The following is a 17,500-nucleotide window of genomic DNA, read 5'->3' on the forward strand; positions in this document are numbered from 1 at the left end:
GAGAGTACGCCTGGAAGATCCTGTCTGGAAACCTGCCCAAGTGAGCGCTCTATCCCACCTGTACACCTGCAGGACTGGGTACTGACAGAGTAGGGACTGGGTGTAGCTGTGTGATTGGGTACTGACAGATTGGGGACTGGGTGTAGCTGTGTGATTGGGTGCTGACAGAGCAGGGACCGGGTGTAGCTGTGTGATTGGGTACTGACAGAGTGGGGGGCAGGTGTAGCTGTGTGATTGGTTACTGACATAGTGGAGGGCGGGTGTAGCTGTGTGATTGGGTACTGACATAGTGGAGGGCGCGTGTAGCTGTGTGATTGGGTACTGACAGTGTGGGGGGCGGGGGTAGCTGTGTGATTGGGTACTGACCGGGACCGGGTGTAGCTGTGTGACTGGGTACTGACAGAGTGGGGAGTGGATGTAGCTGTGTGATTGGGTACTGACAGATTGGGGGGCGGGTGTAGTTTGTGATTGGGTACTGACAGATTGGGGACTGGGTGTAACTGTGTGATTGGGTACTGACACAGTGAGGGGCCGATGTAGCTGTGTGATTGGGTACTGACAGTGTGGGGACCGCGTGTAGCTGTGTGTTCCGGTACTGACATGGTGGAGGGCGGGTGTAGTTTGTGATTGGGTACTGACAGAGTCTGGGTGGGTGTAGCTGTGTGATTGGGTACTGACAGTGTGGGGGTGGGTGTAGTTTGTGATTGGGTACTCACATAGTGGAGGGCGGGTGTAGTTTGTGATTGGGTACTCACATAGTGGAGGGCGGGTGTAGTTCGTGATTGGGTACTGACAGTGTGGGGACCTTGTGTAGCTGTGTGTTCTGGTACTCACATAGTGGGGGGCAGGTGTAGTTTGTGATTGGATACTCACATAGTGGAGGGTGGGTGTAGTTTGTGATTGGGTACTGACAGAGCGTGGGTGGGTGTAGCTGTGTGATTGGGTACTGACAGTGTGGGGGTGGGTGTAGTTTGTGATTGGGTACTCACATAGTGGAGGGTGGGTGTAGTTTGTGATTGGGTACTCACATAGTGGAGGGTGGGTGTAGTTTGTGATTGGGTACTGACAGAGCGTGGGTGGGTGTAGTTGTGTGATTGGGTACTGACAGTGTGGGGGCGGGTGTAGTTTGTGATTGGGTACTGACAGAGTGGGGAGCGGATGTAGCTGCGTGATTGGGTACTGACAGTGTGAAGACCGGGTGTAGCTGTGTGATTGGGTACTGACACAGTGAGGGGCAGATGTAGCTGTGTGATTGGGTACTGACACAGTGAGGGGCAGATGTAGCTGTGTGATTGGGTACTGACACAGTGAGGGGCAGATGTAGCTGTGTGATTGGGTACTGACAGTGTGGGGGCGGGTGTAGTTTGTGATTGGGTACTAACAGAGTGGGGAGCGGATGTAGCTGTGTGATTGGGTACTGACAGTGTGGGGGCGGGTGTAGTTTGTGATTCGGTACTGACAGAGTGGGGAGCGGATGTCGCTGTGTGATTGGGTACTGACACAGTGAGGGGCAGATGTAGCTGTGTGATTGGGTGCTGACAGAGCGTGGGGCGGGTGTAGTTTGTGATTGGGTGCTGACAGAGCGTGGGGCTGTTGCAGGACCAGCAGCGGCAGCGGCGGGTTGACCATTAGCAGTCTGCTGAAGGAGAAGGAGGGGTCAGAGACGGCCAAGTTCACCCCGGAGGAGCTCTGCCTCATCTGCAGCATCCTGAGCACAGCAGAGTACTGCCTGGCCACCACACAGCAGGTCCGCCGCAGCACCGACCAGAGCCACTGACCACTCGCTGCTAACCACTTAACCACTGACCACACACTGCTAACCACACTGACCACTCACTGCTAACTACTGACCACTCACTGCTAACCACTGACCACTTACTGCTAACCACACTGACCACTCACTGCTAACTACTGACCACTCACTGCTAACCACTTAACCACTGACCACTTACTGCTAACCACACTGACCACTCACTGCTAACCACACTGACCACTCACTGCTAACTACTGACCACTTACTGCTAACCTCTCAACCACTCACCACTCACTGTTAACCACACTGACCACTCACTGCTAACTACTGACCACTCACTGCTAACCTCTCAACCACTGACCACTCACTGTTAACCACACTGACCACTCACCACTGACCACTCACTGCTAACCACTTAACCACTGACCACTTACTGCTAACCACACTGACCACTCACTGCTAACCACACTGACCACTCACTGCTAACCACTGACCGCTCATTGCTAACCACTCGACCACGGACCACTCACTGCTAACCACTCAACTACTGACTGTTCACTACTGACCACTCATCCACTGACCACTTGCTACCAATTATTCAACCACTGAACTTTCACCCATGACCACAGGCACTGTCTGCTATCATCTGCACCATTTTGTGATGCCATTTTGTCTCGCTTTTTTGTGTCCAGTTGGAGGAGAAGCTGAAGGAGAAGGTGGATAAGGCTCTGGTGGAGAGGATTAATCTGACCGGAGAGATGGACACTTTCAGCACGTAAGAGCCTGTCTTATGCCCCACAGGGCGTCTGTGCTGCTGTTTCTGACATGGAGTGTCTGTGCTGCTGTTTCTGACACGGAGTGTCTGTGCTGCTGTTCCTCTCACGGCGTCTGTGCTGCTGTTTCTGCTGCAGCGTCTGTGCTGCTGTTTCTGACACAGAGTGTCTGTGCTGCTGTTCCTCTCACGGCGTCTGTGCTGCTGTTTCTGCCGCAGTGTCTGTGCTGTGTCTGTGGTGCGGTGGTGATGTGATCTCTGGTCCGTGTTTGGCAGGGTGATCTCTAACAGCATCCAGCTGCTGGTGCAGGACCTGGACTCAGCGTGTGACCCCGCCCTCACGGCCATGAGCAAGGTAAGCCCGCCCACTCTGGGTCCAGCTGCCTCGCACCCTGCACTGGGGTGTTGAGCAGGGGTGTGTGGGGTGGGATAATGCATGTTAAGGTGGGGTAGGGTGTGTTGAGTGTGTGGAGGAGGTTGTGTTAAGGTGCGGTAGGGTGTGTTGAGTGTGTGGAGGAGGTTGTGTTAAGGTGTGGTAGGGTGTGTTGAGTGTGTGGAGTAGTGTGTGTTAAGGTGCGGTAGGGTGTCTTGAGTGTGTGGAGTAGTGTGTGTTAAGGTGCGGTAGGGTGTCTTGAGTGTGTGGAGTAGTGTGTGTTAAGGTGTGGTAGGGTGTGTTGAGTGTGTGGAGGAGGTTGTGTTAAGGTGTGGTAGGGTGTGTTGAGTGTGGAGTAATGTGTGTTAAGGTGTGGTAGGCTGTGTTGAGTGTGGAGTAGTGTGTGTTAAGGTGCGGTAGGGTGTGTTAGGATGCGGTAGGTTGTGTTGAGTGCGGAGAGTGTGTGTTAAGGTGCGGTAGGCTGTGTTGAGTGTGGAGTAGCGTGTGTTAAGGTGCGGTAGAGTGTGTTAGGATGCGGTAGGCTATGTTGAGTGTGGAGTAGCGTGTGTTAAGGTTCAATAGAGTGTGTTGAGTGTGGAGCAGCGTGCAGTTCCTCTGATGGTGTTGGGCGTGTCACCCTAGATGCCGTGGCAGAACGTGGAGCACGTTGGGGACCAGAGCCCGTATGTGACCTCGGTCATCATGCACATCAAACACAACGTGCCCATCATCCGAGACAACCTGGCCTCCACACGCAAGTACTTCACCCAGTTCTGCATCAAGTTCACCAAGTGAGTGTACCGCCCACAGCATTTACACACACGCGCACACACACACACACTCACATACTCTCTCTTACACACACACACACTCACTCACATACTGTCTCGCACACACACTCGCACACGCACAAACACATGAACACACACATTTACATACTCTCTCTTACACACACACACACACACACACTCTCTCTTACACACATTACGCTCACACACACACACTCGCACACGCACAGACAAACACATGCACACACACATTTACATACTCTCTCTTACACACACACACACACACACACTCTCTCTTACACACATTACGCTCACACACACACACTCGCACACGCACAGACAAACACATGCACACACACATTTACATACTCTCTCTTACACACACACACACACACACTCACATACTCTCTCTTACACACACACACTCACACACTCTCTCTCACACGCACACACACACACACACACACACACACACTTTCCCCATGCACGCATGTCCTTACTTTATCTCTCTTTCAGCTCCTTCATCCCCAAATTCATCACTCACCTGTTCAGGTGTAAGCCAATCAGCATGGTGGGAGCAGAGCAGGTAAGCCAATCAGCACTCTCACCCTGTGTGCTTCTCTGTGCTCTGAAATGTCCCCGTAAGTGATGTGCGTGACCACGTGTGTGTGTGTGTGTGTGTGTGAGCGCAGCTCCTGCTGGACACACACTCCCTGAAGACGGTTCTGCTGGACCTGCCCTCCATCGGGTCCCAGGTGGTGCGCAAGGCCCCCGCCAGCTACACCAAGATCGTGGTGAAGGGCATGACCCGCGCCGAGATGATCCTGAAGGTGACCGAGCTGCACACACACACACACATATACACACATATACACACACGCACATACACACGTACACACACACACACACACACAGTATACACACACACACACACACACACACACGTACACACGCGCACACATACAGTATACACACACACACACGCACATACGCACTGTACACATACACATGCACACAGTATACATACACACACACACACATACACACGCACACACACATACAGTATACACACACACACGCACATACGCACTGTACATATACACACATACACACACACGCACATACACAGTATACATACACACACACACACATACACACACACGCACACGCACTGTACATATACACACATACACACACACGCACATACGCACTGTACACATACACACGCACACAGTATACATACACGCACATGCACACGCACACACGCACACGCACACAGTATGCATACACACACACACACGCGCACATACACACACACACGCACACACAGCTCTGCTGGACACCATACTCTCAGGCATGTGTTACATGTGGAATGCATAAATATTGGCAAGTTGCCTGAACCTCATCCCCCTTAAGCCCACCCTACTCCCTACCCCCTGCCTCATCCCCCAGCGCCCCCCCCCCCCGCCTCCCCCCACGCAGTCCGTCCGTCTCTCTGTCCATCCATCTGTCCACTCACAAACTTCCTCTGGGTTTCCGGTTGTTTTGAATCTTCGCCTGATCTCCGTAACGGTGAAACCTGGAGCTGCACTAATACCAAAAAATACAGCGGCCACTTCCTGCCAGTTGGCCCCTACTTCCCCTCCCCTCGCCAGTCGGGCCGGACGTCAGACCACATTGTCCTGTGCCTTTGACGCAGCTCTTTTTATCTCGTAGAGTCCCGACAACACAAATCCGCCAAATAAAAACCTAAGTTCAACCCCCCCCCCCCCCCCCCCCCCCAACGAGCACCGCGGCGCGTGCTGACTTTGGCTCCGCCCCCCCAGGTGGTGATGGCCCCGCACGAGCCGCCGGTGGTGTTCGTGGACAACTACATCAAGCTGCTGGCGGACGGGAACCCCGACACCTTCCAGAAGATTCTGGACATGAAGGTGAGCTCCCGCGCGCCGCGCTCTGGAGTCACGGCGACCGCTTTCACTGTGAGCGTGCTGCTCTCACAGACTGGTGCCTGTCCCTCCCTCACTGTCGTTCTCTCTCACCCCCTCCCCATACTCTCTCCCTCTCGTTCTCCCTCTGCCTCTTTCTCCTCTCCCTCTCTCATTCTCTCCCCCTCTCTCTGTCCCTCTGACTCCCTCCCTCACTGTCATTCTCTCTCTCCCCCCCCCCATACTCTCTCCCTCTCGTTCCCCCTCTGCCTCTTTCTCCTCTCCCTCTCTCATTCTCTCTCTCTCCCCCTCTCTCTCTCCCTCTGACTCCCTCCCTCACTGTCATTCTCTCTCTCACCCCCTCCCCATCCTCTCTCCCTCTTCCCATCCTCTCCCTCCCTCTCTCTCTCTCTCTCCCTCTCTCCCCTTTCCCCATCCTCTCTCCCTCTCTCTGTCTCTTTCTCTTCTCCCTCTCATTTTCTCTCTCTGTCCCTGCCCCCTCTCTCTCCCTCCTTTCCTCCTCATTCCCTCACTCTCTCCCTCCCCGCCCCCTCTGTCTCCCTTCCCCCCCCATCCTCTCCCTCTCCCTACCTTCCCCCCCTCCTCCCTCCCCATCCCTCCCTGTCCTCCCTCTCTCTCCCCCCCCCCCCCCAGGGTCTGAAGCGCAGTGAGCAGGGCAGCATGCTGGAGCTCTTCAGGCAGCGGTTGCCCACCCCGCCATCAGGGGGCGACGGCATGCCCTCCCTGTCCTTCAGCGCCCCCACCCCGGAGCAAGAGTCGTCTCGCATCCGCAGGCTGGAGAAGCTCATCAAAAAGAGACTGTGAGCCCCCCACTCCACCCCCGCCCCCGCCCCCCCTACCCACACTCCCCTCTCTCCACCCCGCCCCCCCCCCTACCCACACTCCCCTCTCTCCACCCCGCCCCGACTGTGGATCCCTGTCCCACGTCCCTCTAAAGAGACGCTGACCCTTCTGGACGCAAACCACTTCCTCCTCCGTCTCCTCCTGTGGATTTAACCAATGGGGCTCCCCACAGGTACCCGAATCGGCCAATGGGAGAAGGCCTTTTCTCACAATAAGAGTATAAAAAGTGATGAGCTGGTGAATATGAGACTGAAATTGTTGTCGGACGGTCAGAAAGCCCTGCCAGCACGAGTGAGCCAGGCTCTCTACCGGAGGAGTGCACACGCGCTCTCGCAGTCTGCTGCTGGAATGGGGACTGGCGAGGTGTGTGTGTCTGTGTGTGTGTGTATGTGTGTGTGCGTGTGTCTCTGTGTCTGTGTGTGCGTGTGTGTGTGGGGCATTCCGTCCCTCTTGCGCTCCTGGTTTAGCTCTCCTGTGCTGGGCATCTGGTGTTTATCTGAGCAGCACAGGAACTTAAACCACGCGCAGGCCTGCCTGCCTGTGCCTCCCCAATCTGTGTGTGTGTGTGTGTGTTGGGGGGGGGGGGTTAAAGGAAGAGCACAGAACACGTTTACCTACGTTCAGTTCATCCTGCCCGCTGCCCCCACCCACTCTCCTCATGGCCCTACAACTGACATGAAAAGGGGCGGGGTCAGCCTGTGACTGACACGGAAGGGGGCGGGGTCAGCCAGTGACCGGCAGGAAACCCGTTCGCAGCCTCACGGTGAAGAGGGAAGCGGTATCTGAACCCTGCAGGTGCAGATATCTCACTGCAGCCGCCGGAACGACTTGCGCAAACCCCAAACGCAACCGAGGCGATGTGTGTGTGTGTGTGTGTGTGTGTGTGTGTGTGTGTCTGTGTGTCTGCGTGTGTGTGTGTGTCTGTGGGGGGGTTTGCATGCGCATGCATGCGTGTGTACGATCATCAGGAGGAGCCGTTCTGTTGGAGGGTTTAAATGTTGGCCGAATCCTGCACTCCGTTGAACCCTGCTTATTAATATATTAATATTAATATATTTGTCCAGTGTGATTGCTGTACAAATTCCTGCCTTCTGTTTATAAAAATAGCTTTAATGATTTTCGAATTAGTACTATAATGGTTATTGGCGACACGACACTAATAAAATACCTTCACCACGAGAAATGTGTGTTCTTTTTTTCTTCCATGAAGGGGCCGTTGTTTAATTAAACCCTTAGCTGGTACTCTTAGGAAGGGCGTTCATAAGATCTTGTGCAAGAACTTCCTTACCATCGCTGCATCCATTATGCTGTGTTTCAATTGGGAAGGGGGTCGGGGGTGTGTCCGTTTTAAAAGGGCGTGTCCTGCCCCTTCGGCTGCGCGTAAAACAAAGCGCGTCTCCGAGAGAGCTTGAAAGTCCAAACCGGCAAGCGAGCACCGTCTGGGCCAGGAAGTCGCAGCTTCAAAGCAGAAAGGATTCGCGACCCTTGACCGTATTGTTTGGATGTCTTCGGGCCGAGAGAAAAGGACTTCTGGCTTTCTAATGGCATGGAGGAAATAACGGACCGATTTACACACGATTATACTTTTCCGTGTGTTGCTGACTTTGCTTTACAGCCAAACAGCAGCCGCTGATGCCGGTTACGTTAACTCCGAGGTAAACCGTAGTCTGTGTACGGTCGCCGAGGACTTTTCTAAGCATTTACAAAAAGTCGTCAAGTTAAATTAGCTCCTGGACAAGTCGTTTAGTGACGGAAGATTTAAAATTCAACCGAATAACCCCAAGCTGGTGTATTTCATCAATAACATTCCAGGAAAGCTATGTCGGTCAGATTTAACTTGCCTAATGTGTCCGAAGATGACCTACACGTGAACTGTGCACCGGGGCGGCCGCTCGACAGTCCAGATTCCGGTCTGCCCCCCAGCCCGAGTCCGAGCGCCTGGCTGCTGCCGGGCGGACCTGAGAGAGCTGGGCTCCGACCGCTCGCTGAGGAGGACAGCCGGAGGGCTCCAGCGGTAGGTTGAGTTTCGTCATCTTTTGATTGCACGCAGTAATTTATAAAGCATAATTATAGGAACAGGTAAGAATCGCACAACAAAGGTGTAGAAACGTACTCTTTCCTATTTATGCAGAGCAAGCGTAAAACGCAAGACTTCTAGAAGTTAGGTAAAGGTAACCTCAGCCTGTAGAGGTAAATGCAGAAGTTAGTGGGTGAGAGAACTGCTGCAGTATACTTGTGTAAGTGACTCAGGAAACTGACCCTTATTGCCTCATTTCTTCCGACAATCAGCGAAACTCTTGCTGCCTGAAAACTCAGCAGACTGGCGCGGACCCTGTGTTTTCGCCGCAGTTTCGTCCTCTGTCCTATGGGGAAGGAATCGAGTTGGACCCTCTGCCACCGAAAGAAGTCCGGTGACTGTCTTCTTTTTCTTAATTTCTCTTAATAGTTCGTAGTTATGCGCTGTATGCTGTTAGCGTAACGGTGACGTAACTTGTACGCAATGATTCCAGTTTTGCGCTTGACAATAAAGTACACGTGGTTGCTTTGCACTTATTAGCATGTCTTGTAACTGACCAGTGGAACGTGTGTTTTTCGTGCTTGTCTGCCCATAGATACACATCATCCGTACGCTATGACTCCGATCGGCACTTCATCCATTACGTATCGCTAGAACCCCGTGGTTTTGGCCTGGACTCATGTAGCCAGACGATCGTAGCCTTGTCCCACAACACTTGGAAGCACTACCGGACCCAGCTGCACCTGGAGCCCCGGCAGCGGGTACAGCGGTACCAGAGCACCACCATCGTGTACCCGAAACACGCCAGCGCCGTCTATGTCACGCACCTGCACTACGACTGCAGCAGGAAAGCCAGGCGCTTCCTCTCCAGCGTGGAGCTGGAGGCCGCGCAACGGGGGTAATGGCTTAAGTTCTGAGCACGTCACCATCTGCGCCGAGCGACACTACCGTTCACGCGCCCAATTAAACTGCGCGCACCGCCTGCCTTAGTAACGACTGCTGAACTTGGCAGGTTTGTTCTGATTGACAAACGGGGTGATAGCGGTCCTCTTTGACGTCACAACGTGGCTTGGAATTACGGAAATTTTCTGCGTGCCGGAGTTTTGTAGGAACGGGGGAAAATGCGTCTTGCTGTCAGCTTGGGGTGGAAACTCTAATGAATGAAATGCAGTGTAATATGAGACAGGCAGTTTAGTGTTATTGTCCGAGCAGTGAGGCATGGTGTGTTTAGCAGATTTAGGGGAAGTGCAGCGGGGTCAGTTGGAAGCTGAAACGCTGTTTTCCATCTGGTTTCTGTTGTTCTTTGCGTTTCCTGTACTGGCCCTACACACACACACACACACACACACACACACACACACACACACACATATGCACGTGAACGCACGGGGAACTCTGTGGGGGTGTTTCTGCCCAGCCAATGTCCCTTTCGGTTTGGGTAATGTGTTCTGTTACCGGACGTAATTTGGTCTTCACAAAACGTTTTCATGTGGAACTTGTTGATGGAAACTCATATCGCATGGTATTGCACAGAAATTGCTTTAACGTGTTATTTAGTAAGCACATCTGTAGGTTTTTTTTTTTTTTTTACATGGGTTGTGTAAAGGGACATTTTTGCAACATGCTTCCTGTTTGTTTGAACTTATTTAGCGCACACTGAGTGAAGGTGCGGCTGAACGAAAAGCAGTGTAATGTGTGACAGGACCTCGGTGAGCGTGCGTAGCTACACTGCGCAGAACACCCAAGGCTCACTAGCATGTACATGTCAGCGCAGATTATCTGACTGTGTTCCAGGCCTCTCTTTCCCTGCTGGCTTCACAGGCTGCATGTGACATTGCTGTGCACGAGCGAGAGGAGTGTGTAGACTGCCCCTAATCTGACAGAGGCGCTTTGCTGGATACTAAATTTCCCCACCCTTACGATCCACTCTAACCTTTAATCCAGATTAAATGGCTGCTGTAACAGTGATTGATTGAGTAGATTTCTCAATCTGTGTTCCCATCTCATCAGAACTGTTCACAGTTAAGCAAGGTTGTGTGTGTGTGTGTGTGTGTGTGTGTGCGCGCGCGCGCGAGCGAGTTGTGTGTGTGTGGGGGGGGGATGTTATTGAATTTTAATTTTATTTTCTCTGTAAATTGTACTGCTTTTCTGTAATGTTTGGAAAGGTTTTGTCATAGCAGCTATGCAAATATAATCTCAACTGTTTTAATAAACTGTATAATGATTAATAATGGGATTCATTTTAAGTATTTTATTCAACCTGAAAGTCAACACCCTTAAATCCTTCTGGGTAAGAGCGTATGCCATTTAAGTGGCAAAAAATGTAACGTGAACGATCCAATTGAATCCGTGGACAATTGACCACAGCGCCCTCTGTCGGGACTTTTCTGATGGACATGAAAACAGATCGAAAGTACGAAACTACATAGGCACATTCAGAGTGTTGCGCAAACTTTTGCTGACGCCTGTAGTATACATTTAAAACAAAACCTGTACGTATTAAAACCAACACTGATCCGGTGCCTCAAGTTACAAAACTGGAAAGGCTCCTTCGTCCGGCTGAGAAATACTCTTTGTTGATTTTTATTAAAAATATTCCAAGAAATGATTAACACTACGTCTGATATATATTTTTAATAAATGTAAACGGGAGATCCAACACAAACGGTCAAATAATTGAATGTTATTTTAATTTTCGTACTGCACGTCAACCAAATAGCCTACTGCATGCTCACAAAATGTAAATGTAAATACACTCAATGTTACAGAATTTTAATATAATAGAAATTAGGTTGCATGAATTAACCTACCAATGTAGTGTACGCTCGTCGTCTCTCCTGTTACTCGTGATTTTAATTTCATAATGCTGTGCCATTTAAGTTTTTTTTAAAAAGAGCCTATAATACGTTCTTCGCCAACTTAACGATCTGGAACACTTGGCACCATTTTATTGTCGCGATCCTCAAATGATCCCTGGAGCTTTTGTAACAAAGTGGGCGTGGTATATCCAGGACAAGTTGGGGCAAAACACTGTGCCGGAAGAGACTCGTCTAATACACAGGACGATGAGAACATACAGTGCTCGGATGTACTGCTGAAGGGCGGAATAACATGCTCGTAAACCAACACGATAGTGAACTATAACTGACATAATTGTTAGCACAGGATTTAACAATGAATACATCGGCAACTGAACCACCGAACGGCTGGGACGATATTGGAGGCGCAGAATTGGTAAACATGCGATCGGAGCACCTCGGCTCAGGTAATTCAGTGGTTATTCATTTAAATATCGAGTATGTGTTTCGATGTCGCCTTATAAGCACCTTGCTGCGGTACGGAGCTGTGGTATGTCACAGCGCGTGGAAAAGTAAGTGATTTAATGAAAATGTAAAGATTACTTTAGCTGTTCAACAAATGTCTGTTTTGCTTGAATATCCCATGGGGTTTTTTATTTATTTTATTTATTTAAATTTTTTTTACGATAGTCGGTCAGATTTTTTTCTCTTTCATTTGGTGTCACCCTTGGTCCATGCTAATAAGATCGAAAGTGAAATTCAGTCAGGTATTCTGTGCTTATTCGGTGCATACGTAGGCATAATGTGTATGCGTGTGTGAATTTGTGTGCATGTGTGTCAGAGTGTGTGCAGGTGAGTGCACGCGTGTGAGCTGTATGAATGAGTGTATGTATGAGTTTTTATTATTCTTTTTTAAAATCTTTTATATTTTTATTACCTTGTATTTATCTTGTATATTTGAGCTCCGCTCGGGCAGTGCGCCTGATTTTCGTTGTATGCATCAGTACAATGACAATAAAGAAATTCTGATTCTAATTCTAACATTGAATTTCAGCGAGCCCTCAGCGTCTTCCGGATTCTGGATCCAACGTCACGGAGAAGCTCTCCACCCCCGGGAAACGGTAGCCTACATTTCCGTTGTTGATTTTATACTTGGTGATTTTCAGGCAAAAAAAAAAAACCATGTGTAGGCTAGTTTTCATTTAAGCTGGTGCTGACTGCGATCTTGTCTGACTGTGTCGTCTGGGTGTAACAGTGCGCGTGTGAGGCTGGCTGCGGTGTGGGGGACGAAACAGAATCATGCCAGTTACCCTCGGAAGCGGAGTAAACCGGGTCTGGGCCATAACCCGATGGAGAGGTTCAGGCGCAATCACCTGGCTGTCACGCAAGTGTGCCGCCAGACCTGGTGCGAGCTGCAGGTGGCCTACGAGTATGAGATCCCCCACGTGCTGACGTCACCAGAGACGCGAGCTAAGATGGAGGCTGGGGTCGATATTCACCTGAACAGAGGTAAACACAGGTGCCAGACTGGACACTACCTTCATACCCGGACCTGCATTACTCTGTCTAAAGATTGTTTACCATATGAAAAAACATTCATGTCGCATTAACTGCTCATTATATGCGTGAAGTAGCCAAGACATTACTTTGAAAGTCGTGAGACTGTCAAAAGGCTTGTGGTACCTCAGACCACTTACCTGGAAAAGGAATGTCTGGATGTAGCGTTTCGTCGAATTTCCTGAAATCCAAAGTTAGTTTCCCCCGTAATATCGATGTGAAGGTCATGAGCTCAGACTGAAGTCGCGGGAAGAACGCCACCCCCACGGCGGGAACGGGCCTATCGCCAGGCGCCGCGTCCCGCGCGCGGAGCCGAGCGGGGTCATGTGACGTGTTGTGGGTTCCGCAGAGCTGGAGCTGCAGGAGGTGGTGTCCGTTCCGGTGCGGTCCAGGGAGGACCAACAGGCCGTCTCCTTCCTCAACCTCCTGAGCATGATCCCCGACCTGCAGGCAGGTAAGGCTGGTCGCCTGGAGAACGCTAGCTAGCTAGCTAGCGCAAACCCGCGGGCTTCGTTTGCTTTGTTTTACTAGCAGTTAGCTAGCGCTTTTAGCCAGGGCTGCTCACAGTGCAAAAACAAGTGTAGTGACCAGCAGTGGAAGTGCAGTCATTTCAGGGAGAGGGAAAGCCCAGCGGAACAGGAGAAGAACTACTGCACTCCTGCTCTCTCAGGAGCGCATTTTTTAAGCGCATGTCACCCTGGTAACAGACATCATGATGATCATACTGGGAGTGACTCACGTGCACACTGATGATCATACTGAGTGACTCATTCACACTGATGATCATACTGAGTGACTCGCATGCACACTGATGATCATACTGAGTGACTCATTCACACTGATGATCATACTGAGTGACTCATTCACACTGATGATCATACTGAGTGACTCACATGCACACTGATGATCATACTGAGTGACTCACATGCACACTGATGATCATACTGAGTGACTCACATGCACACTGATGATCATACTGAGTGACTCACATGCACACTGATGATCATACTGAGTGACTCACATGCACACTGATGATCATACTGAGTGACTCACATGCACACTGATGATCATACTGAGTGACTCATTCACACTGATGATCATACTGAGTGACTCACATGCACACTGATGATCATACTGAGTGACTCACATGCACACTGATGATCATACTGAGTGACTCATTCACACTGATGATCATACTGAGTGACTCACATGCACACTGATGTTCATACTGAGTGACTCGCGTGCACACTGATGATCATACTGGGTGTGACTCACATGCACACTGATGATCATACTGAGTGACTCGCGTGCACACTGATGATCATACTGAGTGACTCACATGCACACTGATGATCATACTGAGTGACTCACATGCACACTGATGATCATACTGAGTGACTCACATTCACACTGATGATCATACTGAGTGACTCACATTCACACTGAATAACATATAAAAGGTGGCCAGTGCAGTTCCTGTAATGTGACTTAGTGCCTGTGAAAGAGAGAGAGAGAGAGAGAGAGAGAGAGAATACTCCACAGTCAGCGGTTTTGCAGTCTTGTGGTGCGGGAGAGGAAGCTGTCTCGCAGCCTGTTTGTTCTCGTCTCCGAGACAGCTACTTCCCCCCACACCGTAAGACTGCCAAACCGCTGACACCCCCCCTCCCCCTGGACTGTGGAGTATTCTCTCTCTCTCCCCGCCCCCCCCCCCCCCCCCCCCCGGGCTCACATGCACCCTGGTGATCATGCAGAAAGTGACTCACACTGATCACACTGAGTGACTTACGTGCACACTGATCACACTGAGAGCGACTCACGTGCACACTGATCACACAGAGAGTGACTCACGTGCACGCTGATCACACAGAGTGACTCACGTGCACACTGATCACACAGAGAGTGACTCACGTGCACACTGATCACACTGAGAGTGACTTACGTGCACACTGATCACACAGAGAGTGACTCACGTGCACACTGATGATCACACAGAGAGTGACTTACGTGCACACTGATGATCACACAGAGTGACTCACGTGCACACTGATCACACTGAGAGTGACTTACGTGCACACTGATCACACAGAGAGTGACTCACGTGCACACTGATGATCACACAGAGAGTGACTCACGTGCACACTGATCACACTGAGAGTGACTCACATGCACACTGATGATCACACTGAGAGCGTCTCACGTGCGCGCCCCTCCTGTTCCAGGGCTTCTGGTGCGAGAGCTGCCCGTTTTCGGCCTGCTGGAGGGCGTGTTCCTGACGGGCGTGGTCGACGAGCTGCGCTACGACGAGAAAGGGGAGCTGGTGCTCACAGACCTGAAAACGCGCGCCGCCAACTCCCTTCCTGACCCTGCACAGGCCAAAGGTTCCAGCTTACAGGTGCGTGCACGTTCTGCTTGTGCTCATACACGGTCAGCAACAGTATCGTTAACAGACACGTCCATCACAGAGGTCACGCTGTGTGTGTGGGTCAGAGGTCACGCTGTGTGTGTGGTTCAGAGGTCATGCTGTGTGTGTGTGGGTCAGAGGTCATGCTGTGTGTGTGTGGGTCAGAGGTCATGCTGTGTGTGTGGGTCAGAGGTCACGCTGTGTGTGTGGGTCAGAGGTCATGCTGTGTGTGGTTCAGAGGTCATGCCGTGTGTGTGGGTCAGAGGTCATGCTGTGTGTGTGGGTCAGAGGTCATGCTGTGTGTGGGTCAGAGGTCATGCTGTGTGTGGGTCAGAGGTCATGCTGTGTGTGTGTGGGTCAGAGGTCACGCTTTGTGAGAATTCTGTGGGGATGTACTGATGCAGGCTGGTGTGTGCCACAGGTGCGTCTGTACAAGCTCCTGTTTGATTCGCTGGTCCGGGGGGACCTGAAGCGAGACCACGTGATCACTCACCTCAGACTGCTTCCGGAGAGGGCCCTGGGGAAAGGGGTGCTGGAGCAGGCCGAGAGGCTGGATCTCCAGGTGTCCACGTTCGGGGACCTGCTGGACCTGCTCCTGCTGAACCTCAGCTACTGCGAGCTGCCCCCCGTCGACCGGCTGAGGCTGGAGTACTGCCACCAGGGGTCGGGCGCGGCCATCGGCACCCAGGACGTCCCATTCGCCGAGCCCCAGACGAGGGAGGAGCTTCGGCATTACCTGTCGTACTGGACCGGGCGTCGGGAGCCCAGGGGCGTGGACATCGAGGAGGCGTGGAAGTGCTGCGCCTGCCAGTACAAGCAGCACTGCGAGTGGAAGCTGGGGGAGGCGGAGTACCTGGAGGCCACGGCCCCCAAGAAGACTGCAACTGACCACACCCCCCAGCAAGACGCAGGCCACGCCCAGCCGGGCGCGCTGACCACACCCACCAACGAGACGCAGGCCACGCCCAGCCGGAAGCACTGACCACATCCCCCAGCAAGACACAGGACTCACACTCAACCACAACAAACACTCAGTGAGCACTACATAGTGAGCACTAAACACCGTGCTAAACACACTTTGAGCACTACGTAGTGCTAAACACACAGTGAGCACTATGTAGTGCTAAACACGCAGTGAGCACTATGTAGTGCTAAACACGCAGTGAGCACTATGTAGTGCTAAACATGCAGTGAGCACTATGTAGTGCTAAACACGCAGTGAGCACTATGTAGTGCTAAACATGCAGTGAGCACTATGTAGTGCTAAACACGCAGTGAGCACTATGTAGTGCTAAACACACTGTGAGCACTATGTACAGCCACTTGTTGTGGTTTGAATGCCTTTGTGTAACTCATTTCCTGTTATTCAGTTTGGAAGGGTAAACCGCCATGACAAAAACGGTAAAAACCTGCACTATAGAGCACTTTAACTCTATTAGGCCTGTTTGGCAATTTACACTTTTAATCAGGGAAACAAGCGGAGGTCGCTACTCTTAGCCAAACGCCAACTTCCTTTAGCTTAACAAAGCGCACAATTTCCTGTCAGTTATTTTATTGACATGGTTTTGTTAAATCTGTGTGTTTGACCACTGAACTTAAATACTGTAAATACTGTGTGTTCGTATAATTGTGTAGATGTGTATTGTAGTACTGGTGTCACTATGAACTATGTGTGAGAGGAGAAAGAGACAGAGAGAGAGAGAGAGAGAGCTGATTGGATGAAGCACAGATCATTGCTGAATATAAAAGTTGAGGACTACAGTAGTCACAATATTTTTTATAATCTATTAATCCACATTTTATATTTTTTATAATCCATTTGAAGTTTCGGTATTTGTGTTGTGGTGTGCAATGTTTACTGGATATGGAGGTCATGCCTGCCTATTAGAAGACAATGCTGTGTGTTGCCTATAGAGGAATTATACAATTACACAATGCTGTGTGTTGCTTAGACACAGTTTATACGGCAGCAGTGTAGTATAATGGGTATGGAGCTCGTCTTGTAACCTAAAGGTAGGACACTGCCGTCGTACCATTAAGAAAGGTGCTTAACCTGCAGTGTATCAGTATAGATCCAGCTGTGTAAATGGATGCAATGTAAATGCTGTGTAAAAGTTGTGTAAGTCGCTCTGGACAAGAGCGTCTGCTAAATGCCTGTAATATGGTGTAACATACGTCACATTTAGCTAATTTAGGAAATTGGCTAAAGGGTATCATTGAAATACTCAATTTCTCTGTCCCGAGCGCCATCA

General features: G+C 50.9%; 3 protein-coding genes across 6 annotated transcripts in view; all 3 read left to right on the forward strand.

The window, feature by feature from the left end:
* Nucleotides 1-6,457, forward strand: part of vps53 (VPS53 subunit of GARP complex) — a 14,629-nt gene extending 8,172 nt beyond the window's left edge. For both annotated transcript variants that reach the window (XM_035383860.1, XM_035383861.1), the window contains exons 14-22: nt 1-40; nt 1,600-1,747; nt 2,446-2,528; nt 2,802-2,880; nt 3,541-3,689; nt 4,203-4,272; nt 4,379-4,516; nt 5,513-5,617; nt 6,266-6,457. The exon at nt 1-40 is cut by the window's left edge and continues 203 nt beyond it. In XM_035383860.1, coding sequence (XP_035239751.1) covers nt 1-40; nt 1,600-1,747; nt 2,446-2,528; nt 2,802-2,880; nt 3,541-3,689; nt 4,203-4,272; nt 4,379-4,516; nt 5,513-5,617; nt 6,266-6,436 — 983 coding nt within the window. In that variant the 3' untranslated portion in view covers nt 6,437-6,457. The remainder of the gene's footprint in view (nt 41-1,599; nt 1,748-2,445; nt 2,529-2,801; nt 2,881-3,540; nt 3,690-4,202; nt 4,273-4,378; nt 4,517-5,512; nt 5,618-6,265) is intronic.
* Nucleotides 6,458-7,860: 1,403 nt separating this feature from the next.
* rflnb (refilin B) lies at nt 7,861-10,723 on the forward strand. 3 transcript variants are annotated; one of them, XM_035385722.1, is made up of 3 exons: nt 7,861-8,489; nt 8,792-8,886; nt 9,088-10,723. In XM_035385722.1, the coding sequence occupies exons 1-3, from the start codon at nt 8,295-8,297 to the stop codon at nt 9,392-9,394; spliced, it is 597 nt and encodes a 198-aa protein (XP_035241613.1). In that variant the 5' UTR covers nt 7,861-8,294; the 3' UTR covers nt 9,395-10,723. The 3 variants fall into 3 exon arrangements, with proteins under 3 accessions (XP_035241613.1, XP_035241614.1, XP_035241612.1); XM_035385723.1 differs by having other exon boundaries at nt 7,862-8,489; nt 8,795-8,886; XM_035385721.1 differs by having other exon boundaries at nt 7,864-8,489; nt 8,765-8,886.
* A 547-nt stretch (nt 10,724-11,270) lies between these two features.
* exo5 (exonuclease 5) overlaps nt 11,271-17,500 on the forward strand; it is a 6,572-nt gene continuing 342 nt past the window's right edge. The window contains exons 1-6 of the mRNA XM_035385720.1: nt 11,271-11,757; nt 12,345-12,411; nt 12,546-12,799; nt 13,197-13,301; nt 15,067-15,239; nt 15,670-17,500. The exon at nt 15,670-17,500 is cut by the window's right edge and continues 342 nt beyond it. Of these exons, the coding sequence (XP_035241611.1) occupies nt 11,667-11,757; nt 12,345-12,411; nt 12,546-12,799; nt 13,197-13,301; nt 15,067-15,239; nt 15,670-16,230 (1,251 nt within the window). The 5' untranslated portion in view covers nt 11,271-11,666 and the 3' untranslated portion in view covers nt 16,231-17,500. The remainder of the gene's footprint in view (nt 11,758-12,344; nt 12,412-12,545; nt 12,800-13,196; nt 13,302-15,066; nt 15,240-15,669) is intronic.

This window comes from Anguilla anguilla, chromosome 12 (genome assembly GCF_013347855.1).
Source record: "Anguilla anguilla isolate fAngAng1 chromosome 12, fAngAng1.pri, whole genome shotgun sequence".
NCBI classification, from domain to species: domain Eukaryota; kingdom Metazoa; phylum Chordata; class Actinopteri; order Anguilliformes; family Anguillidae; genus Anguilla; species Anguilla anguilla.